The 25,421-nt window shown below is 45.8% G+C and overlaps 1 protein-coding gene across 4 annotated transcripts in view; it reads left to right on the top strand.

The window, feature by feature from the left end:
• Positions 1-25,421, top strand: part of HTT (huntingtin) — a 2,905,635-nt gene that overhangs the window by 572,996 nt on the left and 2,307,218 nt on the right. For all 4 annotated transcript variants that reach the window (XM_069632055.1, XM_069632053.1, XM_069632052.1 and 1 more), the window contains one exon: positions 8,388-8,485. In XM_069632055.1, the coding sequence (XP_069488156.1) occupies positions 8,388-8,485 (98 nt within the window). The remainder of the gene's footprint in view (positions 1-8,387; positions 8,486-25,421) is intronic.

The following is a 25,421-nucleotide window of genomic DNA, read 5'->3' as shown; positions in this document are numbered from 1 at the left end:
ATTGGATTCAGGTCTAGTGTTCAATTCCATTAAAGTCCACCTAGCGGCACTTTCTGCATACACCACTTCCCAACTCAAAGTGTCGTGGTGGAAGATCCCTGTTATAAAGGCCTTCATGGAGGGAATAAAGAGAATACACCCCCCGATAGCTGACCCAGCTCGCGGATGGGACCTTAACGTGGTACTTACCAAACTCATGGGCTCACCATTTGAACCCATGCACAAAGCATCTCTTAAAGACCTCACTCTTAAGACTGCTTTTCTAATAGCTATCACCTCCATCAGGAGAGTAAGTGAACTACAGGCTCTTTCTGTTCTAGACCCCTTTGTTACAGTTCACAAAGATAAAGTGGTTCTACGCACTCACCCAAGGTTTGCTCCAAAATTCATCTCAAAATTCCACGTAAACCAGTCTATAGAACTACCAGCGTTCTTTCAAAATCCTTCCAACTTGGGAGAGAGGACTCTGCACACACTAGATGTCCGCAGGGCGGTCATGTTCTACATGGAAAGAACCAGACCACTGAGGAAGACTAATCAGTTCTTCGTCTCGGTGGCAGCAGGAAGAGAAGGGGATGCAGTTTCAAAGTCCACTATTTCTAGATGGATTGTTCAATGCATCACTCTCTGCTATACTCTTGCTAAGAGAGAACTGCCCTTTAGGCCAAGAGCACATTCTACTCGAGGCACGGGGGCGTCCATAGCATTCATTGCAAATGTTCCCCTTGAGTCCATCTGCAAAGCGGCTACCTGGAGTTCTGTGCACACCTTTAAAAAACACTACTGTCTAGATGCACACTCTAGATCTGACTCCCAGGTGGGACAGGCAGTATTAAGACATCTTTTCTCTACTGTTCCTTCTCATAACCCACCGCCAACTCCGGGTACTGCTCGCTAGTCTATGCACAGCATGTGATTCTAAGCAGATTAAAAACATCAGAAGACAATGCAATACTTACCTTAAAAGCATTTCTGATGGTTGTATCTGCTTAGATTCACATGCGCCCACCCTTCCTCCCCGCTTGGATGGAAGGAACATAGACATCTTTCTATATTTCTCTCTTTTCTGTACTCACTCACGTCTAGAAGGCTCCCTCAGGGCAGAAAAATACAAACAGAGGGACCTCGACGCGTGAGGGATTGTGGGTACAACACACGTCACTATAGGGATAGTGTTAGAGACACGCCTTGTCGACGCCCCCTTTTCGACTACGAAAAACAAAATGCAATACTCCGCAGTGACCACTGGATGTCGGAACTATGCACAGCATGTGAATCTAAGCAGATACAACCATCAGAAATGCTTTTACGGTAAGTAATGCATTGTCATACATTCACCATAGGTTTATAAATGCATTAAAAGTAACTTAACTCAGCAAGCAGGTAAGTAGATTAAATGCAATACATGATGCAACTAAGCCACAAGTTAATTTCCTAACTTAGGCAGCCCAAGCCCTACGAAGAATGGGGCCTTGTGCCCAAAAGTCACAAGAGCCACAATATTTCTCCCCTGAAGGGTGTGTCTATAGCTAAGTTACGGTTCACTTGTGTTGGTGATAGTTCAAAAAGTTAATTAACTTATATTTCAGTTACTCTACCCAGTTTCGACATCCAAAAGCTGAGTGGAATGGAATGTAGGAGACTGTTGGGGAGAATTCTGTTAGGCTTCTTCCCCTGACTGGTGGGCACAACCAGTTTACCTTCTCTTCGCACCCCAGACCGTCTTGTGGTCGAATTGCACGTGCCAAGCACCCCGGCAACCGGATAGCCACTTACCACTGGACCGCGAATAAAAGGACCGCTCCTTTTACCTGAGAACTCCGCGGCTGGTTTCTTCCCTGGCAGTGCAACGGACTCCTGTCTTCCTCCCCGACGAGATCCTCTCTTTCCCCGGACGAAGCACCGACTTGCATCCGCTGCCAGGAACAACTGCCCCCGCTGGAGTATTCTGACCACTTTAAGGTACCGTGTCCGCCAGGCCTCCCTTTCTAAAGATTGCTACAAGGTAATAATAACCCCTTAACCTTCTGGACTGGGCTGGCCGCCTTGACCCTCTAACTGGTCCCTTTCTTTTGGTCCAACTCTTGCAAGACTCTTGTGCACTTCAACCGTGTGACCTTGGACACATTTCGTTCTGATCCTCTTAAAGTGGATCCGGCCTACTGAACTCTAACTTCACGGTTTTACTTGCCTCCCTCTCTTGTTTTGTTCTTATGAAAGTGTTGGGATCTGTTTCATATTATATTCTGCTTTTCTCTCCCTTTTTAAACGAATTATTAGAGTGCCATCTACGTTAAGCGCTCACCGCTGTCTGAAAATAAGTGGGGCTTTACTTAAGACTTGTCTAATATTCTTCAAAGGGACTGTATTTCTTCTAGTGACCGTGTTTTTGAATTGCCTACTATTAGTGCCTGTGTGTTTTTCTAGATGTGGTTTTTAATAAATAATTATCTCTTTTACACCAAGTTCTGGTCAGTGTTTACTTGTTCTACTATGTTCTTTTGACCTATTGTGAATACTCTGTATACTGCCTAACTCTTCTTGAGGGAAGTCTGACTGCTCAGCCACAGCTACCAAGTGAATCTGTGTGGTACAGACTGCTACCAAGTGGGTTTACTGCCAAACACCTGTAGTCCTAAATCTTTTGCAGTGGTCCCAGAGGGAACTTCACAGGTTTCTGCCTAACAGAGACCAAGGGACAGATGCATTGGTGTACTTACCCCCTGACTCCGATTTTCCCAGATGGCATTGTTGATTGCTTCGGGGGCCCAATTTTCTGCTGTCGGTTCCAGTGAGTGATGCCCTGGAATTGCAGTTTCGAGAATTCAAGATGCAACCTCTGGCAATAAAGAAATGCAAGAAACACTGATGCAGACCATCTCAGGACACTTCACAAGTTGAAGAAAGGTGAGTTCCAGCGATGGTCTCTGCACACAGGTGAAGACGGGCGTCCTTCCAGTCGCTGTCACAGGAGCTGCTCCAGGACATGACCCAACTTGTAGCACGAACTGGAGATCACCAAAGTTTCGGCCTTGAATGCAGAACTGCAGCACCTCTAGTGAGGAAGCCCATAAGAGAGCTCTAAGCAAGTCCAATCCCACCAGTACTAATGAGCTGCACAATTCAAACAGCCAGTTGTTGTCCAATAAGGGACAACTACAGTTTTCACATTTTCCCCAAACCTAGACTTTCTGGCTCCACTGATGTGGAGTGGCACCAGACAGTCCCACCAACTTCCCGGGCGCCACACACACAAAGGCAGCACAAGTTTGCGAAAGCAGATGTTTCCCGAGCAAATACATGACCTTATAAGGGATTTCCTGACCTGGCAAGGCAGGAAGAAGGCCAAACACAACAATATGGTCAAAGAACAAGCGAACAATCCCATTGCACAGCCATTTTAGGGCACCAACCACGTTTAGCAGCCATACATGGTAAACGTAAATGTTCGAACTAAAAATAATGCAAACATGGTGTTAGGACAGATTTTCTATACTGTGGCTTTGTGGACAGATGTATAGAAGTCCAACCTATATTGTGACATGGACAACTCTGGGGCGCTGTAGCCAAACCGCTTCAAGGTAGCAGTGACGAGGGTCTAAGGTAAGTCTCAAGAGGTGGTGAGCTTGTAAAGTGTCCACAATGAGTACACAAAAAGGGAATCACAGATTACACTTAGACAGTATGTATAAAAAATAGTTATTTATTTATGGCCAAACACTATGAAAAATGACTACTAACAGGAGGAAATATCACACAACACTTATAATTACATATGTACAGTCACTGGTTGAGGGCATACTACAAATCAAACCCTGTAAAATAAAGTGCAGCTTAGATTATGCACCAATAGTACACAGAGTTAACCCTAACTTCAATTGTCCTTCCCTAAGTTGTCTGGGGCCTTCTGCCCAACGGTTCAAGAAAGTTCGACAAAGTTTGTGCAGCTGGAAAAAGTGAAGGTAGGCTCTCTGGGGTCTAGTGAACAGTTCCAAGTGTTGGAGGACAATGTTTTCTAACTAATAGAAGTGTCCCCAACTTTCGGAAGTAAATGTTTTGTAAAAGTTAGGAAATCTTTTAAGGGGAGTACAGGGGCAGGTAAGAACAACTGTAACTTGCCCCCCGTTCTCGGATTCTTTTCCAGACTTGGCAGATCGATGAAAGAGGGTCCAGGGTTGCTTTTCCCGTCGTTAGTCACAGTCGTCGATACACAGGGGTTGCAGGTTCGAGCAAATCTCTGGTTGGTGTCTTTCGCTGGTGCAAGGACTCTCGGCTAAAGAACGCTGCAAAACTCGATACAGGACCCCTCTCAGGACTGCTCTCTGGTCAGGTAAGCTGTTTTGGTTCATTGTCACCGCGGCACGGCGACACAAAGGGCCTCACTTGTCAGAGTCAGACTTTCCCTCCTATCTGAAGCTAGGACGCCAACATGTCGGTCAGGTGAGTCTTGTAGGATAAGCTGAGGATACCCTAAATTACAGGTTGAAACACGGAACGGCGACGTTGCCAGCATAGTAGCCCAAACTCGGAGCTGGTCAGCCACAGAACAGTCCCGGGACACTTTCAAAGACTCTTCTTTGCAGGGTAACAGGCAGACGCCAGGACAGCAGCAGAAGTTGGTTGCCAGGCGTCCTTTCAGATGGGTCTCCGGTCCCTTCACAGGTTTCACAGCTGGACAGGAGTTGTGGATCCTTCAGGTTATCACAGGATGTCCGATGAATGCCTGCAGGGGCCCTCTATTTATCCTAAAAGCCAGGTAAGTGCCGAAACTCTCAATAGCAGGACTATCCCACACACACCCCAGCAGTGGTCCAGTCAGGACCACTGGCGACTCAGACACAACGAAACCAGTTTGTGGATTGGGACCAGACAGTCCCAGCCCACATCCCGCCAGCAAACCCACATAGCCCTCCAGTAGCCCGCCAAAAGCCTCTGCTTTCCCAGTCACTGGAAGTCCTTTATAAGGATTGTCCTGGCCTCACAGGCCAGGAAGACGTCTAATGAACAAGATGGCCAAAGGAAAAGCGAAAAACCATGTTGCACGGCCATGTTTGGACACCAGCGACAGTTAGTAGCCAAATGCAGTAAAGCTAAAACGAAAAGCACCAAAAAATGTCAGTCATTGCTGTCGCCAGCTCGTCCATTTAGCACACCTAGAGTAACCAAAAATCCTTTGAGTGTTAGTCTAGGGCAAAACAAAAAGTGTACCTCATTGTAAGATGCTTTGTACAATGATAAAAAGTTACCACTAGTTATAACAAGTTACTAAGAAAAACAATGTTTCCCAGTACTGACAACCTGAAGGACATGTCAGTTTCCCCATAATAGATGAGCAAAAGACAGTGCAGTGAAGCTTAAGGCTTCTCCGCACTGTAAAAAGTAGAAGACCAGATCAAAAAGCAAAACGTTTGGCTGTCCATTAAAATTTAAGGAAAGGTGCAATAAAGAGAAATCTTTCCTAACACATGGTAAAATGTATCTCCTATCACCAGCTTGTCTTATAAAAGTAACCAAAATCCCAAGTGCAAAATGATAGGGTGATGCACAATTATCCCCATTGCACTGCACTGTAGGTGCTGTGTGCAAGGTTAAAAAATACAAGAATTCAAAAGGGAAACATAGTTTCCTAGTACTTTATAATCTGAAGGACTGATCAATTTCATTTATTACGTGGCTAACTGAATACATCTTTAAGGACCTTCTTTCAACATGGAGACCCACCACAAAGGTGCAGGGCAAAGGAGTCGGACCCAATTTTGTGTTAAATTGCATCAGTTCTTCCCTTTCTGCTCCGTTTGGCCTGGCAGTGCTCTTACATTTCCACTGTGTACAGTTACTTAGCTGCGATTTGTTTGTTCGATCTGATTCCTAGAAAGAAAGGCTCCCGTTTCACAATCCCTACAGAGAAGCAATTCCTGAGATAATTAGTTAACATTTCTATCCAGAAAATTCCTCATTTATACTTGGGATTAGCCATGATGTTGTAATTGGGGTGCTAACTGGGTTAACAGTCTGTTAACTGGGAAAGCCATCTTATTATTGGCTATTACTTTGGCTATATGTGTAAGTGACTTGCAAGCTTTTCTGTGTAGGCCTCCCCATCTCATCTTCGCAAAAGAAAAGGCAACTTAGAGTGAGGCTTCCTTTTACTTTTTTACAGAAAGTCACTTCAGATTTTTGACCTATCTCAGAAAATATAATTGCTAGTGTTTTATACTCCAACACATCCTTAAAGAAAGAGGAAAGATTCCACCAAATTGACCCCAGAATGGCTCTCTGCTTCTATGTGTCTAAGGCATGGGAGTTTAGACAGTGCGATCAGCTTCTTGTGGCCTAAGCAGAAGCATAAATGGGGAGGCAGTTTCTAAGCACACTTTGCAGTTAAATTGGGCTATACATTGTTGGGAAAAGAAGTACCTGAATGTCTTAGAGCCCATTCACCCAGTGAACTTTCCACTACTTCTATTCTGAAGAGAGGTGGTCTGACTCAGGACATTTCCCAGCAGATAACGTGGGCTGCATTGCTTACCTTTTCTGAGCACAACTGCTTGGATGTCCTCTCTGGTCATGATGGCTGTTTTGGTAGAGCATTCCTTAAGTTTTGTGGTGTGAAGTTTGTTGTCTTTTCTTGCTTTATCCAGCCCTTATTCAAATAAATACTGCTATAAAACCTGTCTAAAATGAGGAATCTGTAAGGAGGATTTAATCTATTAGATGAACAAATTACTTTCCTCTGGTAATGTTGTTTCCGAATGATTATCCACCCACAGATTGCTCAACGCCCCTCAAACCTGCCCCAATGTTAGAGAGCTTGTTATTTTCCTTTTCAGTTCCCTCAAGCAGCTGAGAACAGGGGATAAAAGGGTATACTGAGGACAGAAGTAATTTCCAGAGTCAAGAAGCAGGTGCGTTGTGTGACCTCAATGCTGTAACCGCAATATGCCCTCGTCTGCTGGAAAAATGTTTGATTCAGTTTGACACTGCCGATCAGATCTAAGATGAGGAATCTGTGGGAAGAGAATGCATCCGAAAGAGTATTATCTATGGTCATTTTCTCCTCTAGTTGGGCCTATACTTACCCAATATTCTATCATGTTTGCAATTTCTCAAAAATAAATCACTTTTCATTGGTTTGTTATTTTAGATGTTTGCCACTTCTTGCTCATGACAGTCCTGTAACCACTTTTTACTAGACAGATTTGTAAAATATGAAGGTGGCCTTACGGATGTCTGAACACTAAATGAATAGTTCCATAGGTTGATGTAGAGGAAAATGTTTAATTGTCAGTATATATTGCAAATAGGATGATTATTTAACTAAACAGTTAAAAGGACTCGTCAATAAAACAGATTTGAAGGACCAGTTTCGCCTCAAGTTGTGCCATACAAATCAATTGTGTTGTGCTATAAGGATATATAATTAACTGGCAAGGGTTCTTGTCATATTGGGTCTTTTCTGAACTGGTATTGTCACACTGCAGCAGTAAAAAAAAAGCATAACATGCTGATAAACGGGCAAAACATAATAACTTTAAGGGGTGCAACTACAACTGGTCCGTCGAGCACTGAGTGATGGGTCTAGGTAATTTATGGATTGAAATCTGTTTGTGCTGGTGGCCACTGGATGATATTAGTTTCAGATATTCTGTCCTTGAGCTCTGACATGAATTTACGGTTAAATGTGATATTTTCAAAATATGCCATATGCAAAAAATAATTTATTTCAGCCAATTTTGGTGTGGCTTTCAATAATCGAAAAATATTACATTCCGGGGCGTCTGCCCTCCCCCCTCCATATCATAAACATTCCCATGCCAACCCTGCTCCCTTCATAGACGCACATGCACACAAACACACATACTTATATTCCCACCTGTCCCTTCCACGTCACAAACACATTTTCTCCCAAAAACAATCGCTCTCGCGCTCTCTCGCGCTCTCTCGCGCTCTCTCTCTCGCTCATGCGCTCTCTCTCCCCCGCCCCCTCCCGAATGTAATACACTTCCAGCTTCCTTCTTCCAGTCCAATTATGCCTCTTAGCCCCTGCTCACACTCCAGTGCTTCTAGGGCCATGACAGTTTGATTTATAAAGAGCCCTCTGAACGCTCTGTGTGGTCTTTCTAAATCTGTCTTTTTTTGGTTTTCTTTTAAACCAAAAAGACATTTTCACTCAACACCGAATTCTCTTTACAATATGCATTGAAATTATATTTTCAATAAACATATTAATGATGTATACAATTGTTAATGTGTATCAATTTTTGTTGTTCCTATTTTAACATTAAACCAACTTTAGCGGTAGTTGTAGAAATTAAGCAGAGGACTAACAAGTGAACTGTTGTAAAGTTATACTTGATATTCTAAAACCATTTATATTTACTTCTTAGGAAATGTGTTCTCTGTTGTGGACTGTGTACCTTTGCTGCAGAAGGTACTCAAAGATGACTCCTCAGTTGCATGCAAACTGGCCTGTGTAGCCGTAAGGGTAAGAAACCTAGTTGTTTGGTGTGACTTAAAATATGTAAGGCTTTTGTTGGATAACAAATCTACTTTGAATTATATTATATACGTATTCATCTTTTTTTCAAATTATGGATGTTTGTCAGAAATAAGCTGATTTGCTGTTTTCTCGTATCCCTCACTAACAGAAACGCTAATCTCTTATTACATTCATGACGTTTGTAAACACATCAGTTTTACCTATTGGTTATCGTTATTTTGTCCATTCACACGACTTTGTCGAAGACTAACGACATGCCCCCATTTCTGTTATAGTTTTGTTTGAGTGATGAGCATCTGTGACAAAATGACTACTTCCCCGCAGGAGTAGAGGGATGAGTAGTGGCTTCTAAGCTCCTACTCAACCCCACACTACTACTAGAGCAGCAGGTGAAATGAAGGTGAAATGGGCATAACATGAATGGGGTATCTCCTACCCCTCTTAAGGTAGCATCGGCTGAGTTACGACTATACTGTACCGTAGGGTGTTAACCATCATGGATGTATCTAATGCAACAATAGTATGGTAAGTGCAAAAATAAAATACATTTCTGTTGGGACAGAACTCACTTATTTCATTTTATGGGACCCTACTCTTGTTTTTTTGGGGTTTTCTGGTGTAGTTTGGTGGTGAGAGGGGCTTGTGCTGCTGTCCCTCTGCCACTGAATCCTGTTTTTACTCCGGAGTATATGGTCACCCACAGGCTCCCATGCCTAGGGTGTTTATAAAGCAACCCTTTGTACCTTTGGGTGATTACATCACCATGCATAGATTTTGGGGGTAGGTTGTTGGCAGTTAAAGTTGTAGTTTTGGCTTTGATCCAACAAGAGGAGCTTAAGGGATATCAACCACAAGCATCCCCTTAAACTAAAAGGATTAACCCTTGACAAATTGAAACACAAAGCTTGTGATTTAAGATTGCAACCTTATCTAGGTGGATTCCATTACAAGACCATATTCACTTATGGTACTGGAAAAAACGTTGCATGCCAGCAAGTTTATAGAACAATACACATATTTTATCTGTCAAATACATACGAAAAGTTTTAAAAAACTCACAATGCTAAAGTGCCTGTTCCGTCTTCTACCAAAAAGATGAGGAAGACACGTACACTATTTTGTCTGCATGTGTTAACCCCCTTCAACAGGTAAGTATGTTAGTTCGAATACTTGTCCGTTAAAGTGTCTTGTGCTGCGCTAATAATCACACTGGGCCATACCTCATTAAACACAACTCACTCAATCACATTCCATTCATTATTTCTTCATTCACTTTCAAAATTTCATTTCACTACCACAAACTGTGCCCAACCTGTTTCTTTCCGCGCTTGGTGTCTCGTATCAAATACCCGGAAATTCTTCAGGGGCTTTTGTGAGGGGTTAGTAAGACATGCAACATAACAGTATAGCTCAATATTTAAAAACAGAGAGATTTTTCAATCAAGAACATTTCCTTTACAGATTTCTTGTAGGAGTTGCAGTGGTATTCAGTCTCCACTGGGTTTTACTTCCCTTTAGGTCGAATGACCCGGAAGAAAATCTCCACCTATCAAGGAGCAATAAACATAAAAAAGGAGTGTCAATAACCTACTCACGCTGCTCCATTATATGACGACGGTTGATTAATAACAGAAATCTTGATTCAAAGTCTAATCACATATTTTATACATTAAGCCAAATCTTCCTGCATCAAGTACAATTCCTCTTCTTCCTAGATCTATTGGTCAAATCTCAAGGCTAATAAGAAGTCTCTCCTAAGTAATGTCCAAGCTTCTATAATTCTCGCCCGTGGACTTGGACGCAAGTTTCTGGTTTACTCACTGAAAGGTACAGTGAATGTGGACTGCTTTGTATGCGCAGGGTCTCTACGTTGTGCGTCAGTGATCAGAGAGTGGAAAAGAGCCGTCTCGAATCTCACCGGGAAAAAAGTCACTGTTAGCTGGAGAGATTCAGGGGAAGAGATATGGAGAGACACAAGAAGAGCCCATTAGCGACACATTCGCAAATTTTCTTATGGTGTTAGTACAGCTGGCCTCTTCGCGGCTTACCCAGTCAGATGAAACTTTTTCCCAAAAGCTGTCTAAACAACGTCACTTTCTTTTTTTCATGGATTCTCGTGTTTCTATTATCAAACCTCGGTACGTCCCGTGAATCACTAAGGGAATAAATCCAAACATCCAGTTATCAATTGGTTAACTCCTCTGGATCACATCACGGGATAGAGGAGCTGATTCGTATTGTTCTCATGTAGTCGGTAACTTACGTTGTCGGTTCTTCTTTCCTGCCCGGACATGGTGGAGGATTATGCGGCTGTGCTGTGTGAGCCGTAACCCTTTTCGGGAGCTGAGGCGAATTCCCTCTGGTCCTGTTATTGCCCGTACTGCTGCTCCCGGTTTTCTTAAAGACCAAACGGGTCTCTGTAAATAAAGAGACAACGTCATCTCTGACGTACCCGCTGTTATGTAAAAAGTTTACCAGTTGCCGCCACGGGGCGTATAGCAGGCAGCATGTCTATGTTGCTTTATCGGGGGTGCATGACAATTTAATGCATTAGTAGCCCAATATAACTTTATGGTAGTCATTGGGATACTGATGTTTGTTTTTTATACCTACTGATGGCCGTTTTGTTTTAGGGGTTTCCTTTGTTCAGGGAAAGCTGAAGGCAGGCCTAAAATGGCAATTTTTCTCACATGGGCTCTTTGTGAGCTCAAGATGGCAGCCTCTATCGTGGATTGAATTGGTTTAGACCAGTTTCCTTCAAGGTGGCTTTTACAGCCAACATTGTTGGCTGGCCGCCAAAACCTTTGTTTCAAATTCCATAATTGGATTGGTGGGGTGGCAGAAGCCAGCCCGAGTGAGTGAAGGGATATATAGAGGAAACCTTGTTCCTACACTCAGTTCTGCCTGATTTTTGGAAGGTGAGCAGGTCTGCTAACCTGCTAAATGTTTTTGCTGCAAAGACCTGTTGTAGCCGTTTCGGACCCATCTTAGCCTTACTGGTGAGGCTAGTCTCTTGATTGTGCTTTGATTTTCATTGCCGAGCAGTGGGCATCCTGGGACAGTTTTGTGGAAGTTTTACTGCAGTTTCCTGACTTCTACTGCCGGCGTCACCTTCTATGGTTTTGAAAGCTGCAAAGGTGTTGGGAGCCCAGTTCCTTGACATATCTTCTTCTCTGGGCTGTCTTGTTAGCCATTACCATTGTCCTGCTGCACAGGTGGTTTTGCTGGTGTGCCATCTAGCTTTGCCGCCAGGATCTGTCGTTTGCAGGCTCTTTTGACCTACAGGTGCCATCTCTGTTGATTCAACTTCTGGATGGTGAGTCTCACTCCTGTGAAGTGACGATTATTCTTCTTTTGGGTTGTCGGGTCCTCATTGGCTCTGGGACCAATTACTTCAGGGAGTGAATCCTTGATCTCCCTAAACAAAAGAAGATTCTAACTTACCGGGTTGAGGACTGACTTTCTGGAAGCCAAGCTTGTGAGTACTTATCTCTGGGCTCCCAATTTCTGGGATATTCAAGATACTCACTCCCACGGGGCCCCTTGGTCCATGGTTGTCCGCTTCAGCACCTTCACTTCAACTTAATTTCACCATTGGTTAATGTTTGCGGTTGAATCCTCATCTCCTTCTCTGCACCTGGGGCCACTGGCTCTCACTCTCCAATGGGTCTCCTTTGGTCTCCCCTGTGGTTGACTTCTTTCTTCTGGGTAGGATTTCTTTTTTCCAAAGCTGCAATTTTTTTTTTATTTGTATTTGGTTAAATGAAAACCTTTTACAAAACTTTCTACTACAAAATTCCATTTAAAACAATTAAATGATGAAGAAAAGAAATAACTCTTTTTTTTCCCCCAAGAAACAAACTTCCTTTTCTAAGTACTAGGCATAGCTATCAGACGCCATGCCTAACCAACAAGATTAAAATAATAGGCTCTTCACAGTTAATATTTTGTTCTGAAATTGCATTAAAATAAAATCATATAAAAAACAAACCTGTTTAGTATAATGGCTAATACGGATACAAATATATTGGTCCATCATAATATTGGTCCACTGTCAGCAGTTTTCTTAGGGGTACCGATTTTCCTAAGAGGCCTTTATGATCTTCTTTTCTTCACAATGACAAATTTCTCAAGGACTTTCACCACGGCTATTGTTAGAGAGCTTGAATGTCCAGCAATTAGTCTATGCCAGAACAGGTCTGCAATGTAGTCCTCCCCACCAACTCCAAATTTTGCGAAGAATAAAGGTCTTGCGGGCCAGGTCCCGTCACAGTCCAACAATGTTTCAATAATTGGTTGGAAGGTGTTTTGCAGATATTACATAAAGGGATTGCCTCTTCCCCTTTTCCCCTAATTGAGAGAATCTCTCCTGTATGTGCTATGTTAAGCCTTATTCTAAGGAAGTTCATTCTGATCCTCCAATCTGTGAATTTTTAGAAGATATTGGTCTGGAGTTCCCTGTTTTTTTCTGCTTTTAGAGAAACAGATTTTCTGGGGTGTGGGATCGCATCTTATCAATTGTCAATATCCAGTCTGTTTCTTCTAAAAGCTTTTTTGCCTTTGAAGGGTTGGATATAAGCATCTCTAAATCGGTTCCTCCTTTTTCCACGCCATACAGGGTTCTTTCTTCCAAGTTTGAGAGAATTTTTGATATATATATATATCTTTTTTTGTCTTGCTTTTGCCTATGGCACACGTTCTAAAAGTGACACTGAAAGGTACTTACCGGGACTGTGGCCATTTCTAGGGCCCCTTCATCAAGCCCTGTATTTCTAGAGAGACTCCATGATTTTCTAGGCATTTTTAAATCTTTGTATTACACTCTAGTCTAAGGATCTGCAATGTTTTACTGTGATGCTCCCAGGCCTAAGGACTGTCTAAAATACATTCTGGACTTTGCTAGCCCCGCTGGCTGTGTTTAACATTGCTCTCCACCAAAGTGCTATTATGTATGCATATGTATTATTGTAATTACTTTGGAGCAGGTATATAATACTACCAGTGCACTACTACAAAAGATACATATTTGGTTATGGACTTAATGCTGCATTGCGTACTAAAGGAAAGTACCTGCCCTTATTTCCAAAACACATACGAGTAACTTGTTTTGTGTGGCTGCTTCTTCACAATTATGCCTAAAAGTGAACTTATTTCATGCGCAATATTTCTATTATAGCTTCAAGGGTGTTCATAAAATTCCTATATTCTCTTTATTAGTCCTTTAGTTTATTATTCGTTCTCTTGATAAATGTATTATCAATTCATTTCTTTTGATTTTAAACAATACTCCATCACATAAGTTGTCCTGCTCAATCTCAAACCTCTCAATTTTCTTTGCATCAGTTCTTCAGTCCACAGTTTTTATCAATAATCAATCTAGGCCTACAAATTGCAACAGTCCAAGGCTATCTGGCGGTGCTTTCCATCTTAAAGCGCATGCCCAATCAGCTTAGTCTTCATAATCCCTGGCGTTATGCAATTCCCGAAAGGGCTAACCAGTACCTTTCCCCTAAATAGTCGGTGTGGTCCCGGCGTGGAACCTGAACTATTTACTCACTTTTCTAATGGGGTCCCCGCTGAGCTGTTGCACTCTTGTCCTCCGGGAAGACCGCCTTCCTCATGGTGATTACATCGGCATGCAGGGTGAGTTGGCTTCAAGCTCTATCCTGCAAACCACCCGTCATGATTTTTTTCAAATGACAAGGTCGCTCACGGTGCACCCTTCCTGTTTATGGTCGGGTCTGATTTCCACCTTACAGGCAAAATGTGCTTGCCAGCCTTTTACCCTCACTTCATTCTTCTGAGGAGAGGCTACGTAGGCTCGACCCGCAAAGACCATTGTACTTCTATATATTCAGAGCAAATCCTTTCAGGCTAGAAGATCAGCTCTTTGTGGGCTACACTGTTCCTAAGATAGGCAAGAGAGTAACAAAGCTGTCTGTTTTAAGATTGATTGTACTACGAACGCTATTCTAGGGCAGGAAAATACCTCCCTGATGGCTTCAGAGTGCATTCAACCAGGGTTGTGACTGTCGCATCTCCTCTCCAAAGGGGAGTGCCCACATTTGTCAAGTGGCAAGATGGGCTTCTCTACAGATGTTTGGGGAACACTACTGTCAGGACACCCTGTCAGGTCAGAACGCCCGCTTTGGTAGAGCTGTCCTGCAGCACATTCTTATCGAACATTAGTGGAGTTCGCTTCTCCTGCATTTTGATACTACTATGGGAGTCTATTTAGGATGAGGAATCATGGGAGGACACAATCAATTTGCAGAACAAATGACTTGCCTCTTGTAAGGTTCTTTCTGATGGATGTTACTTCCACAGATTCCTCATCCCACCTCCCCACAATCTGGGACCTCTCTCCTGTGGTTGTCTTCTTCCATGCGCATCTAATTGGTCATCCACAAAGTGGCTGAGCGCGGGTAAAAACGGGTAACTGAAGTCGCAGGTCATGGCGCATGCTATTTGTACCAAAGCCACTTCTGGGCTTGATGATGAACGCCACGGAACACCTACACCAGAGCCGTACTCCACCCCAACCCCCCCACCCCTGCCCCCTGCTGTCAAAGGTTTCCGCGATCTACTGCCATAGGAAGAATATATCTAAGACAAGGCATCTTTAGAGGAACATCCCTGGAGGGAAGTAATTTATTCTTCTGGCAAGACTGGTAGGGATGAGGTGCAGTGGCAAAGCAAAGATGAGGAGTGTTCCTACTATTCATTTTAATTAATCAGTAAGTGGATATTTTTATGAAAATATGAATGTGGCCATTGAGGGCAAGGCACATGGGTTGACGAGTGTGTTCAATGGAGGGTGTACTTGAGGGGAATCTGGTCTGGATAGTGCAACTTCTAATTTGAAGGTGGAAGTATGACTAAGTCTAAAGAATGATTGCTTATTGTGGATGCGTGAGGCTACAGGAAATGTGCATGCCGTCAGCTGACCATTGTGGTAAACTTGTACTTGGACACGTTTTTCAAATCTTTTAATATTTGTATTAACTTTATGCCAAGGAATGTTGCATCAATGAAACATCGAAACCTATATTGAATAAAACTAATAAGAATGTAAAAACATTTAGAAATACCTGTCAATAACAGGCTAAAGACATAATGACAACAGACCAAATGTCATCTTCCCTCTGCATTCCCCCCAAGACATTGCGAGGTACACCTATAAGGCTTGAAGTCCGCATGACGAACCCTCTTTCCCACTGGGTCGTTATCTTAATCGTCCTTTGCCTTATCAACCTACAATTTTGATATGCCTGAATACTGGTAGAAATTGCATAAAGAGCTCTGTATATTTCAATGGATTGCTTGTCTCCTCCAGATTCCGCATGAGATATATATCCATTTTAGCGTCGGCTGCTCTGAAGGTTTTTTGACAGGGTGTGTAGTGCACCTTGACTCAACCCTCGAATCCTCATGACTCAATGTGTCTGTCGGCGAATCCGGACATGACACCGGTTTTTGTACATATACTGCTTCATTACGCCTGTGTGCCACAATTCCTTTTTTCCACACTCTCAACACTCTGCTCTCTGAACAACTCTCACAAGAATTTTCAACCAACAGATGTTGTCCATGCTCGATTCAATTTTGACACAATGTCCACCACCAAAGTGTCTGGTTTTAAGCACTGCAGGATTTCCATCATGGACCCACACGGTGTCTGCGTGTGGTGCCTCAGTGTCGATCATATCACCGAGGACTGTGATTCTTCTGGAAATATGTACTTGAAATCGGTATGGGAGAGGACTGCGAATCTCCCGGTAGGCCACCCCCCCCCCATCTAATTCCCTGGTCCACTGGACAGTCCTGTCATCGGTGCCCGATATGGATGAGCCTACTAATGAAAATGAGGACAGGCATTGAAAAAAATCAAGAGATTTCACTCTCTGAGCCACTTCTTCTTCCTTCCATAAAAAGAAACTGCGTCATTGACGCAGGCACAGATCCGTTTCGTCGAATGAACCCGGTAAGTCATTGGGGGGGGGGGACTACATCCAGGTTCGAGTGGGAGGCTTTTAAAGTGCTCGATATGTTTCAAAAAGCAGCTGCAGTTACCAGTGACTCCTCGAAGCAGCAGGCTTCGGTGGCTCCAGTGGTGCTTGGTAACTCCGGCTCCAAGCCGACTACCTTATCGTTGTCGATACCCTTGGCCCTGGCGCCTATAGTTGCCAGTGTTCTGATATGTGACCAGTTGTTCATACCGCAGTCGAGAACCGAATTTTTCAGCACTATGCCGACCATGCGTATGTAGGCTCTGGAGGCAGAGATTTATTCACTGACAAGGCGAATTTAGTTGCATTGGCTGAGGGCCTCCATGATGCCAGTCGCCTGGGCACCACTCCTGATTTGGAGTCGCAACAGGCTCATCCTTATGTGCGTTCTAACGCGAAATACTGTGCCACAGTGGATGGGATGGTGGATAAACCTAGGTTGGAGCGTGCCAGCCATACCTTTTTCAGGTTATGACCTCACAGACCTAGAAGGACCCTCTACAGAGGGTGCCAAGCCCTTCAATGTGGCTATTGCCAACCCCTTTGCCACATTATGGCAGAGGCCACGCACCACACGCCCAGTGAATTCGAATTCACACAAAAATATAAGCCGCCATGTGCAGACGCAGTTTACCTCTCCTTTCATCCAATGCCTGAGGGATTGGTGGTGAAGGCGGCTACTGTGAACACTAGGCCAGCCACCTTCACGTCTATACTCCCTACGGATAGGGAAGGGAAGAAAGTTGACGCCCTAGCCCAACACGTGTTTGTTTTGTGGAAAGCTATTGGGGAAGTCTCTGTACATTCCTGATGGGGAAATACCAGACGGGTTTCTCAGAATTGTGCATGATGGTCAAGAGCTTGTCTGGCAGTTATTGCAGGCTGTCCTGGGCGTCGCAGACTGCGTTGGAAGGTCCATGGGGCCAGTGATTGTTTTGAGGAGACGGGCGTATCTGTACACATCAGGATTCTCATCCAACTTCCAGAATAAGTTGCTAGACATCGCCGTTGGCGAGAAACTCTTAGGCTCTAAACCTGCATCCTGGAAAAGTTTAAGTACTTAAAGCTTGCCGCCAAGTCTCTAGGCCTAGCTGTCCAACAGCCGGTTAAACCTGCCTTTGGCTGTGCCTCAAGGGGAAGAGGTTACAGGGGGTTAGTCCCCTTTGGCAGGGAGGCTCAGCACCTGCAACCCAGGCAGAGGCATTTCCCGTGCTCTGGAAGGGGTGATTGAAGCCTCCAGATGCCAGCAGACTGGGGCTGCTCTGCCCACAAAGCCGCTTTGATTTCTCCCCTCAAGTTTGCCCGGTTGGAGGACGGAAAGGTAAGCAGTGGCCCTAATGGCGAGACATTACCTCTGATGCCTGTGCGATTCAGCTCGTTCAATGGGGTTATTGTCTGCTTTCCTAAGAAGGCCTCCAGACCGACTACCCCCTCCTTCTCAGCAACCGGAACAGGAGCTCCAGGAAGAACTGCCAGCCCTGCTTTTGAAGGGTGCTGTGGAAGAAGAACCTCCCAAGTAGAGAGCATCGGGCTGATATTGCCTGGTACCCAAGAAAGAGGGCGGACTGTGTCCCATCTTGGACCTTTCAAGTTCAGGATGGTGACGTTGAAAGAAATTCTCCACGCTCTCTGGCTCCTGGACTGGCTGGTGCCAATAGATCTCTGTGACTCATATTTCCCTGTGCCGATCCACCGAAGGCACAGGAAATTCCTGAGATTTCTCATAGTGGACACACCCTACCATTTCAATGTTCTCCCCTTTGGGTTGACCTCTGCCCCAAGGTTTTTCACCAAGCTATTGCCGTTAGTCGTAGCTCGCCTCAGGAGATCCGGCGTCCATGTGTTCTCATACCTGGACGACTGGTTGATCCGAGGGAAGTAGACGGAGCAGTTTTTTTCCCCATCTCGAGGACACTTGCTCGCTACTTCACCGGCTGGGCTTCTCTCCGAACTTGGTCTTCGTCCCGTATTTTGCATGCCATGATCGCGCTTCTAACGTGTCTGGGTATTGTACCCTTCGAGCTTGCCACACCGGTGCTCGTTCACCATTGTGTGCTGTGTTCTGTGCAGTCACTCAGGGGTACCCTGTTCTCCTCCACACATCGTCGGTTACCACTCCAAGAATAGCAGGGAATAAACTCTTCATGTCCTCTACTGCCACCGTTGTCCCTGCTGTCAGCCTTTCGATCTCGTAAATCCACTTGTCAGCCGCAGCAGTTATCGAAGGCAGCTTGCATCTCAAATTATCCTTAACCATCTGTTGCCACAGTATATACTGAGGTCACCCCCACCCTTTTCCAGTAATGTGAGCTGTGTCTTTGTCGCCCCCCTGTCCTTCGTGGTGGTGAATGCCCTAGCCCTTTCGGTCTTCGTCCTGGCCGGTCCCTGAGCCTCTGTGTATACAGAGTTGCTGGAAGCTGCTTCTCCCGCCCTGCCCTCAGCGTGTGGTAACTGTCCCGAAATGTCCCCCTGTCTTCTTCCCACACTGTATCTCTGTCTGGACTCACTCCCCTGGAGTGTCAAGAATATCTATCCTCCTCTTCGTTCTCACTTTCCAGTGAATCGTCTGTAAAGACTGGAGGGGGTGTCTGTACTCTTGCTCCCTATATTGTAGAGGAGAGGCATCAAGGACCCCAGCAAGATTCTCTATTACGGTAGCAATGGACGAGCAATCAAGGTCTAGCTTCTCAGGAGGTGATGCGGGCTGGTTCTTAAGTACAGTGTAGTCCCCAAGCACCCACAAAGGAATGTCTGCACACTGTATTAGTTAAAACAGTCTTTATATAATTAAGGTTCAAGGTTATATACACAATCACAATAACTCACTTTGTGCTCAGTTAATCTACAATGGCAAATATATACAGTTCTCAGTGGTACCACAATTATCATCAGATTCCATTAAAGTACATCAACTGTACTGTGGTCAAATGTCACACAAATCAATTAATAAAGGTAACCAACAATAGACATAGGAGGAAAGCAGTTGGTTAGAACAGTTGGCAGAATACTGGCCCCTACCACTAGACACAGTTCTGTGTGGAGAGCCCCCCCCCCACCACTTGGGCAACCTGTAAAATAAAGATGTACTACAAGCTCAGTTCATATATTGTTCAATGAGTCTCATTTCCTTCTAAAGTGTTTCTACCAGCCCAAAGTACCTGGAATAGCAGAGTTCCTCGAGGAGGCGTCAATGGATCCTTCTTGAGTGACTCCCTCAAAGCAGGAGCCATGGATGGTCGATGGGCCTCGAAGAAGGTGAACTTGGCACCGAGGCAGCAGCTTCGGTCCAGACGGTGCTCGTCGACGACGAGTTGAAGACGTCTTGCAAGGATGAGGTGTGCGGGGCACCTCGATGTTGATAGTTCAGGACCGCAAAGAGTTTGTGAAGAACTGTTGCCCAGCAAGGGCGTTAAGTCGTTCGGCATCTCTGCAGTCTTTGGGTGGCAGGAAACCCACCGGTGGATGCTCTTCGGTGCGTCGACGGCCTGGCCTTCTCCGGTGGGATAAGGCGGTCAGCGGTGCAGGCGAGCGCGTACGGGATTCAAATGTCTTAGGCAAAGGAGCGTTGCTGCTCCGGTCGTCGATGGCACGGCGTCAAGCAGTCCCCGCTTCTGGGCAACTAACTTCGACGGTGGACGGAATGTCCGATGCTTCTCTTCGTTCTCCTCGGCGGTCCCCGTCTCCGGCTGACTTCTAGGGCGCTTCGGCGAAGGTTAGCAATGCACAATGGTCCCTCGTAGCTCGGGAAGAGGGCGCCTGACCAGGTCCTCGCTGGGTCAGTTCTTGAAGACACAGCAGCTTTCAGATCGACGAAGTAGAGCAACAGCCATACTTCTCTTCCAGCAGGGCTTCAAGGTTAAGCTTCAGTTTCAATGTAGGTTTCAACTCCAGCTTCTGAACGAATTCTAGAAGTGAGAGGCCCCCAGATATACTGTTGGTCTCCCATTCATTCTGCTGGGTCACACTCAGGCAACCAATCACTCAGAACGGCAATCAGGCAGTTAGTCAGCCAATCAGGCGCACAGTGCATTTAAGCCATTCTTCTCCATACAGACACTAGCAACACAGAATGTGAATTCGGACAAGTACCACGCCATTCAACACTACACACTGCATTCACACCGGTTTCGGGCAGGGCTGTCTTAGTCTTTGTGTCAAACACCAGATACTAGACATCCACAACACAGAATGCGTATTCGTCACACACTCCATTCACCCAGGTCCCACCCACAGGCATACCCACAACATACGGTCGTTGGGAAGGCACCAGCCAGTCTGGTCAGCACTTCCCCTCACTACCATATATGGAACTTCCACCCAACAGCCAGTCAGGGGGAAGGGACAGAGTCAGGGCTTCCCGGGACTTCGGGAAAATCAAGTTAACAGGTGATGGAAGGAAAGAGGCCCCGGGGGCCATCTTGTCTCCATCAGGAATCCACTGATTCCAATGACAGGGCCTGGGCATCCCAAAATGGAGGAAGCTCGGGGTACCTGTCAATTCAGCACGGAGCTGCCACCAGCCCGTAACCTCCTCTGTCGGCCACACACAGGTGCCCAAAAACATACACTAGGGACACAGGGTTGTACCCCCACCCATGGGTGCCATAAGGGTATCCCCTGCATCTGTACACCAAACCAAAAGAGAGCTGCACCGCCAGGAGTCTCACATGAACTCCTGCGTGGAAACCACGACAGAACACACGATAAAAAGCAGAAAAGGACAAGGATACAGCGGCCCTGTCCCTCGGTGCATTTCCAGCATCACATTGTCGTCGGATCCTATAATCCCCAGGCTATCATCACTGTCCTCGTCTATATCCTCATCCAAACGAAGTCTTTTTAAGGTTGCATCTTCCACCTTTTTCCCTGTGTAGGGTCTGTAACATTGCTTTCCCCCCTCACCGAGGGTTCGGCACTTCTGCCCATCCGTGTGCCTCCTGCACTATTTCTCTTCTTCGGTAGAGATCCTCCACCCTTCTTCATATACCTTCCCCCTCGTCATCCCTTAAACGTGGCCAACCCACCTTCAATTCTGTCACCCTTGAAACGTGCCCTTCTCTACTCTCCTTTTTCTCATTCTCTCCTGTGCTCTTCCGCATGCCAACGTTCTTTAACGAGCCGCTCGACTTCTAACTTCCTTCTCTTTTTCTTTATCTGTAGTTGCCTTTCCCACTCTTCAGCTTTCTGTTTTGCTATGTCCTCTAACTCTGGCTTCTCTTGTCCTTCTCTTTCGCCAGTGCTTCTGCTCGCTCCTTTTCCTTTCACAACTTTTCACTTTCCTCCTTCTCTTCCCTTTCCCTTCTTTCTGCTTCCTCCATTATCTCTGCCCATTCTTTAGCATCTTCCCCTGTTGCCTTACCACTGGGCATTCCCTTCTCCTAGCTTGAGCAGTATTTGTCCACCTGGAAAAAGATTGGAGTGGATGGAAAGGATTGGAGTGTGGATGGAAAGGATTGGAGTGTGGATGGAAAGGATTGGAGTGGATGGAACGGATTGGAGTGGATGGAACGTTTGAAAGAGCATTGAAAGAAATGGTGCTTGAATCATTCGTAATACGTGGAACAGTTCGGAGTACATGAAACGGATGGCATACATGGAACCATTAGAGTCGGCTCGATCTCAAGCTCCTTAGGTAAGCCACCATATCACATCTCCACGCTTACTCTCCTCTTAACACCACCACTCAACTAGAACACAACAATACTATGACACCATTCGGTATAGCTGTTCTCATACCATCATTTGCCTCATACTCCCAATCACCCTAACTAAACACTGCTGGTTACCCACCCCCCAGCCTAGGCGTTCTCCTCAGGCCTAACGCAGCCAGAATCGGTCTGGATAACAATCTGCCAGAACGAACACATACTCTTGATCTCTCAACCACCACACCTACCGCTAAGAAGCAGCTATCACACAAATGCCACACCAGCTGCACACATATCCGGTGCTCACACGCACCTTATGACTCTATATTCTCTCTACTGACTTGAACTTCGGTTCCCAAGGGTGTTCAACCTACCACCGCCTTGAGACCATACCAATGGTACATAAGGCTCCATATAAATGCAAAATAACATAACACCTACCCATTTGATTGGTACTACTGGGTCTTGGCCTTCCTTAAGTCCTGTTTTCTCCAAGTTGTTTTCATTTAGCTTTGCTTGCATGCTGCTGCGTTCCCTACGCCTGCTGCTGCTATCTTGTATTGTTACTCGCTTGTCTTGCGCTGTAACGTGTGCCCTCGCCACTATAAGCTGGAGGTGCGAAAGTGGGATTGGTATATCCCGCTGCTGCTTTTAATTCTTTCATTAGGTAAAATCCTTGACTTTCTGCTGTGGTGTCTATGTCTGCTGTTTGAGGAGGAGGGGAAGCCAAGGGCTGCTCCTCCTCCATCTCCCAATGGCTCAGCATCCAATGCTGCCGAACCCTGTCCTCTTCCTGGAACATAATATGGCCAATTGTTTACTCCGTTCATCCCCTTTATACGTTTCTGCAAATACGTGATCAGTTGTTGCACACATTTGGAAAAACTACCATCTTTGGGCCACAAAAGCGGTAAATGATGCTCTGCAGGCAGCCAAGAAGGAGCATCAGACCCTAAAGTTGCTCAGTCAGATATCAACTAAACCCTTCGTCCACGAGGCAACTCCAGCGGCTGCCGGTCCTTTCGAAGGCAGTCCTTCTCCGCTCTCCCCATGCACAGTATGGCTCGGGATGATCCAATTGGGCCTCCGGACAAAGCTCCTCCAGTTACTTCCAATCCCAACAAAGAGGTTTTCGTCGGGGAAAGGGCACGGTCAGAAACTCTGCTTCCAGTGGCTCTGTGGCCTCTCACTGCAAGTGACCCGATGGAACCTGTCCCCTCTGACATTTCCCCAGTCGGGGGACGTCTAACATCATTTGACCACGCATGGGATGGGATCACATCAGATCAGTGAATACTCAAGACCGTCGCCCACGGGTTCTGCATAGAGTTCCTCCATCCACCCAGAAGCAGACTTTCATCAGACCATCTGCGCATCCCGCTGGAAGAGGTCCATGTCTTGCTGGAAAAGGGTGCATTGAAGCCGTCCCTCATCTCCAGGTAAGCCAGGGTTATTTATTCAGTGTACTTCCTTGTACCCAAAAAGCATCTAACCATGCGCCCTGTTTTAGATCTGCATCCTGCGAACAAGTATGTCAAGCCACAAATGTTCAGGGTGACAACTCTTCAGGGAGTAATCCCAATTCTGCAGAGGGACTACATAGCCACATTGGACATGAAAGATGCATACTTTAATTTTTAAATTTTGCAATCACATAGAAAGTACCTCAGGTTCATGATAGAGGTCACGTACTATCAGTTCTAAGTTCTCCCCTTTGGGATTGTCTAATACCCAAGGGTGTTATAAAGGTACAGGCGGTAGCGGCAGCTCACCTGTGCAGGCAGTCCATCCCTGTTTAGCCCTACCTTGACGGCTGGCTCATAAGAGGACTCATACGAAATGTCCCTAGCGACAGCCAAGTCAGTTGCTGGGGGCCCTGATTCGGACAGAAGATGGGCTCGTCTTCCCCCTCCGAGAGGGTTCAAAACATGCTGTTCCAGATCCCTCTATGTAGCCAGTCACCAGACTACCATTTGCAAAGCAATGCGACTTCTGAGGATGATGGCTTCCTACGTCGTCATAGTTGCTTATGTTCGTCTGCGCCCCATGTAAGAGTGGCTCTCGAGCCAATGGTTTCAGGCCAGTGGGACAATCTAATGGTTTGTGCGGCAGCCCCTAATTCAATCTCTGCAGTGGTGGTCAAGGGAAAACCTTCTGCAGGGTAAAAGCTTCACCCGTCCACCCCCCGCAGTAGAGGCCCCTCTCACAATGGACACATCTGTCGGGGTCAGCGGTGGGGGTGGGAGGGCACCTTCTCCAACAGACCGCACACAGCATGTGGTCCCATTCAGTAGCATCCAATCACATCAATTTGTAGGAGCTGCTGCAGTGTTCAAAGCCCTGAAAGCCTTCCAAACACACCTTCAGGGCAAGGCAATTCCGGTCCTTACAGACAGTACCACAGCCATGTACTACGTGAACAAACCGGGGGCACTCACTCTTGAGGGCCATCCAGACTGTGTCAGGACTTCTGGAAGTGGGCAATTTTCCTCTCATAACATGTTCCAGGGGTACACAATCTTCTGGCAGACTTGCTCAGCAGTGACTTCCCCCTACCCCTAGAGCATGAGAGGTGGTTACAAAAGCACATTCTACTCAGTGTCTTTACAGAATGGGGTTTCCCAGATATGAACTTTTTCACAACTCTGGAGAATGCCGAATGCCCAGATTAAGCCTCCGGGTACCCACAGAAACACTCCAAAGGGAATGGTCTCTAGATTTGCCTACGCTGTTCCCCTGAATCCCCTTCTCAACAGGTCACAATGATCCTGGTGGCACCAGTGTGGGCACGACAGTCTCCCCTCCCAGGAAGCTGCCATGCCTGTATAACAAGCTGTCTCAAGACCAGGGAGAGAGACTGTGTATCTGGGTGTCAAACACTCAATTTAGCAGCTTTTCTCCTGAAGTCAGAGTTTGGGCACCTCCAAATCCCCCAGAGATGCATGGACATACTCGGGGAAGCTCGAAAACCCAACACCAGACATTGCTACTCCAATAAGTGGAAGCACTTTATCTGGTGCAATACTAAGAACGTCAATCCAATTGACTGCTCCCCTAAAGATATTGGATCCAGCGATAGCCGTGCTGGTAAAACCGGCAGGCTGCTGCCAGACTTGTAGGGATTTACCGGCTCTGGACTTGCCAGAATCACTGTGGCATTACAGCCCCGGTGGTCTGGTAATTCCGGAGCCGGCATTCCGTTACTCCCCATTCCCGTGGAGTCCCATAGGGCTTCATGGGAATGGGGGCAGTGGAAACAGTGGC

Source organism: Ambystoma mexicanum, chromosome 6q (assembly GCF_040938575.1).
Source record: "Ambystoma mexicanum isolate Mex_15411 chromosome 6q, UKY_AmexF1_1, whole genome shotgun sequence".
Classification (NCBI taxonomy): Eukaryota; Metazoa; Chordata; class Amphibia; order Caudata; family Ambystomatidae; genus Ambystoma; species Ambystoma mexicanum.
The sequence above is the reverse complement of the archived record's forward strand: the minus strand, read 5'-3'. Positions and strand labels throughout refer to the sequence as shown.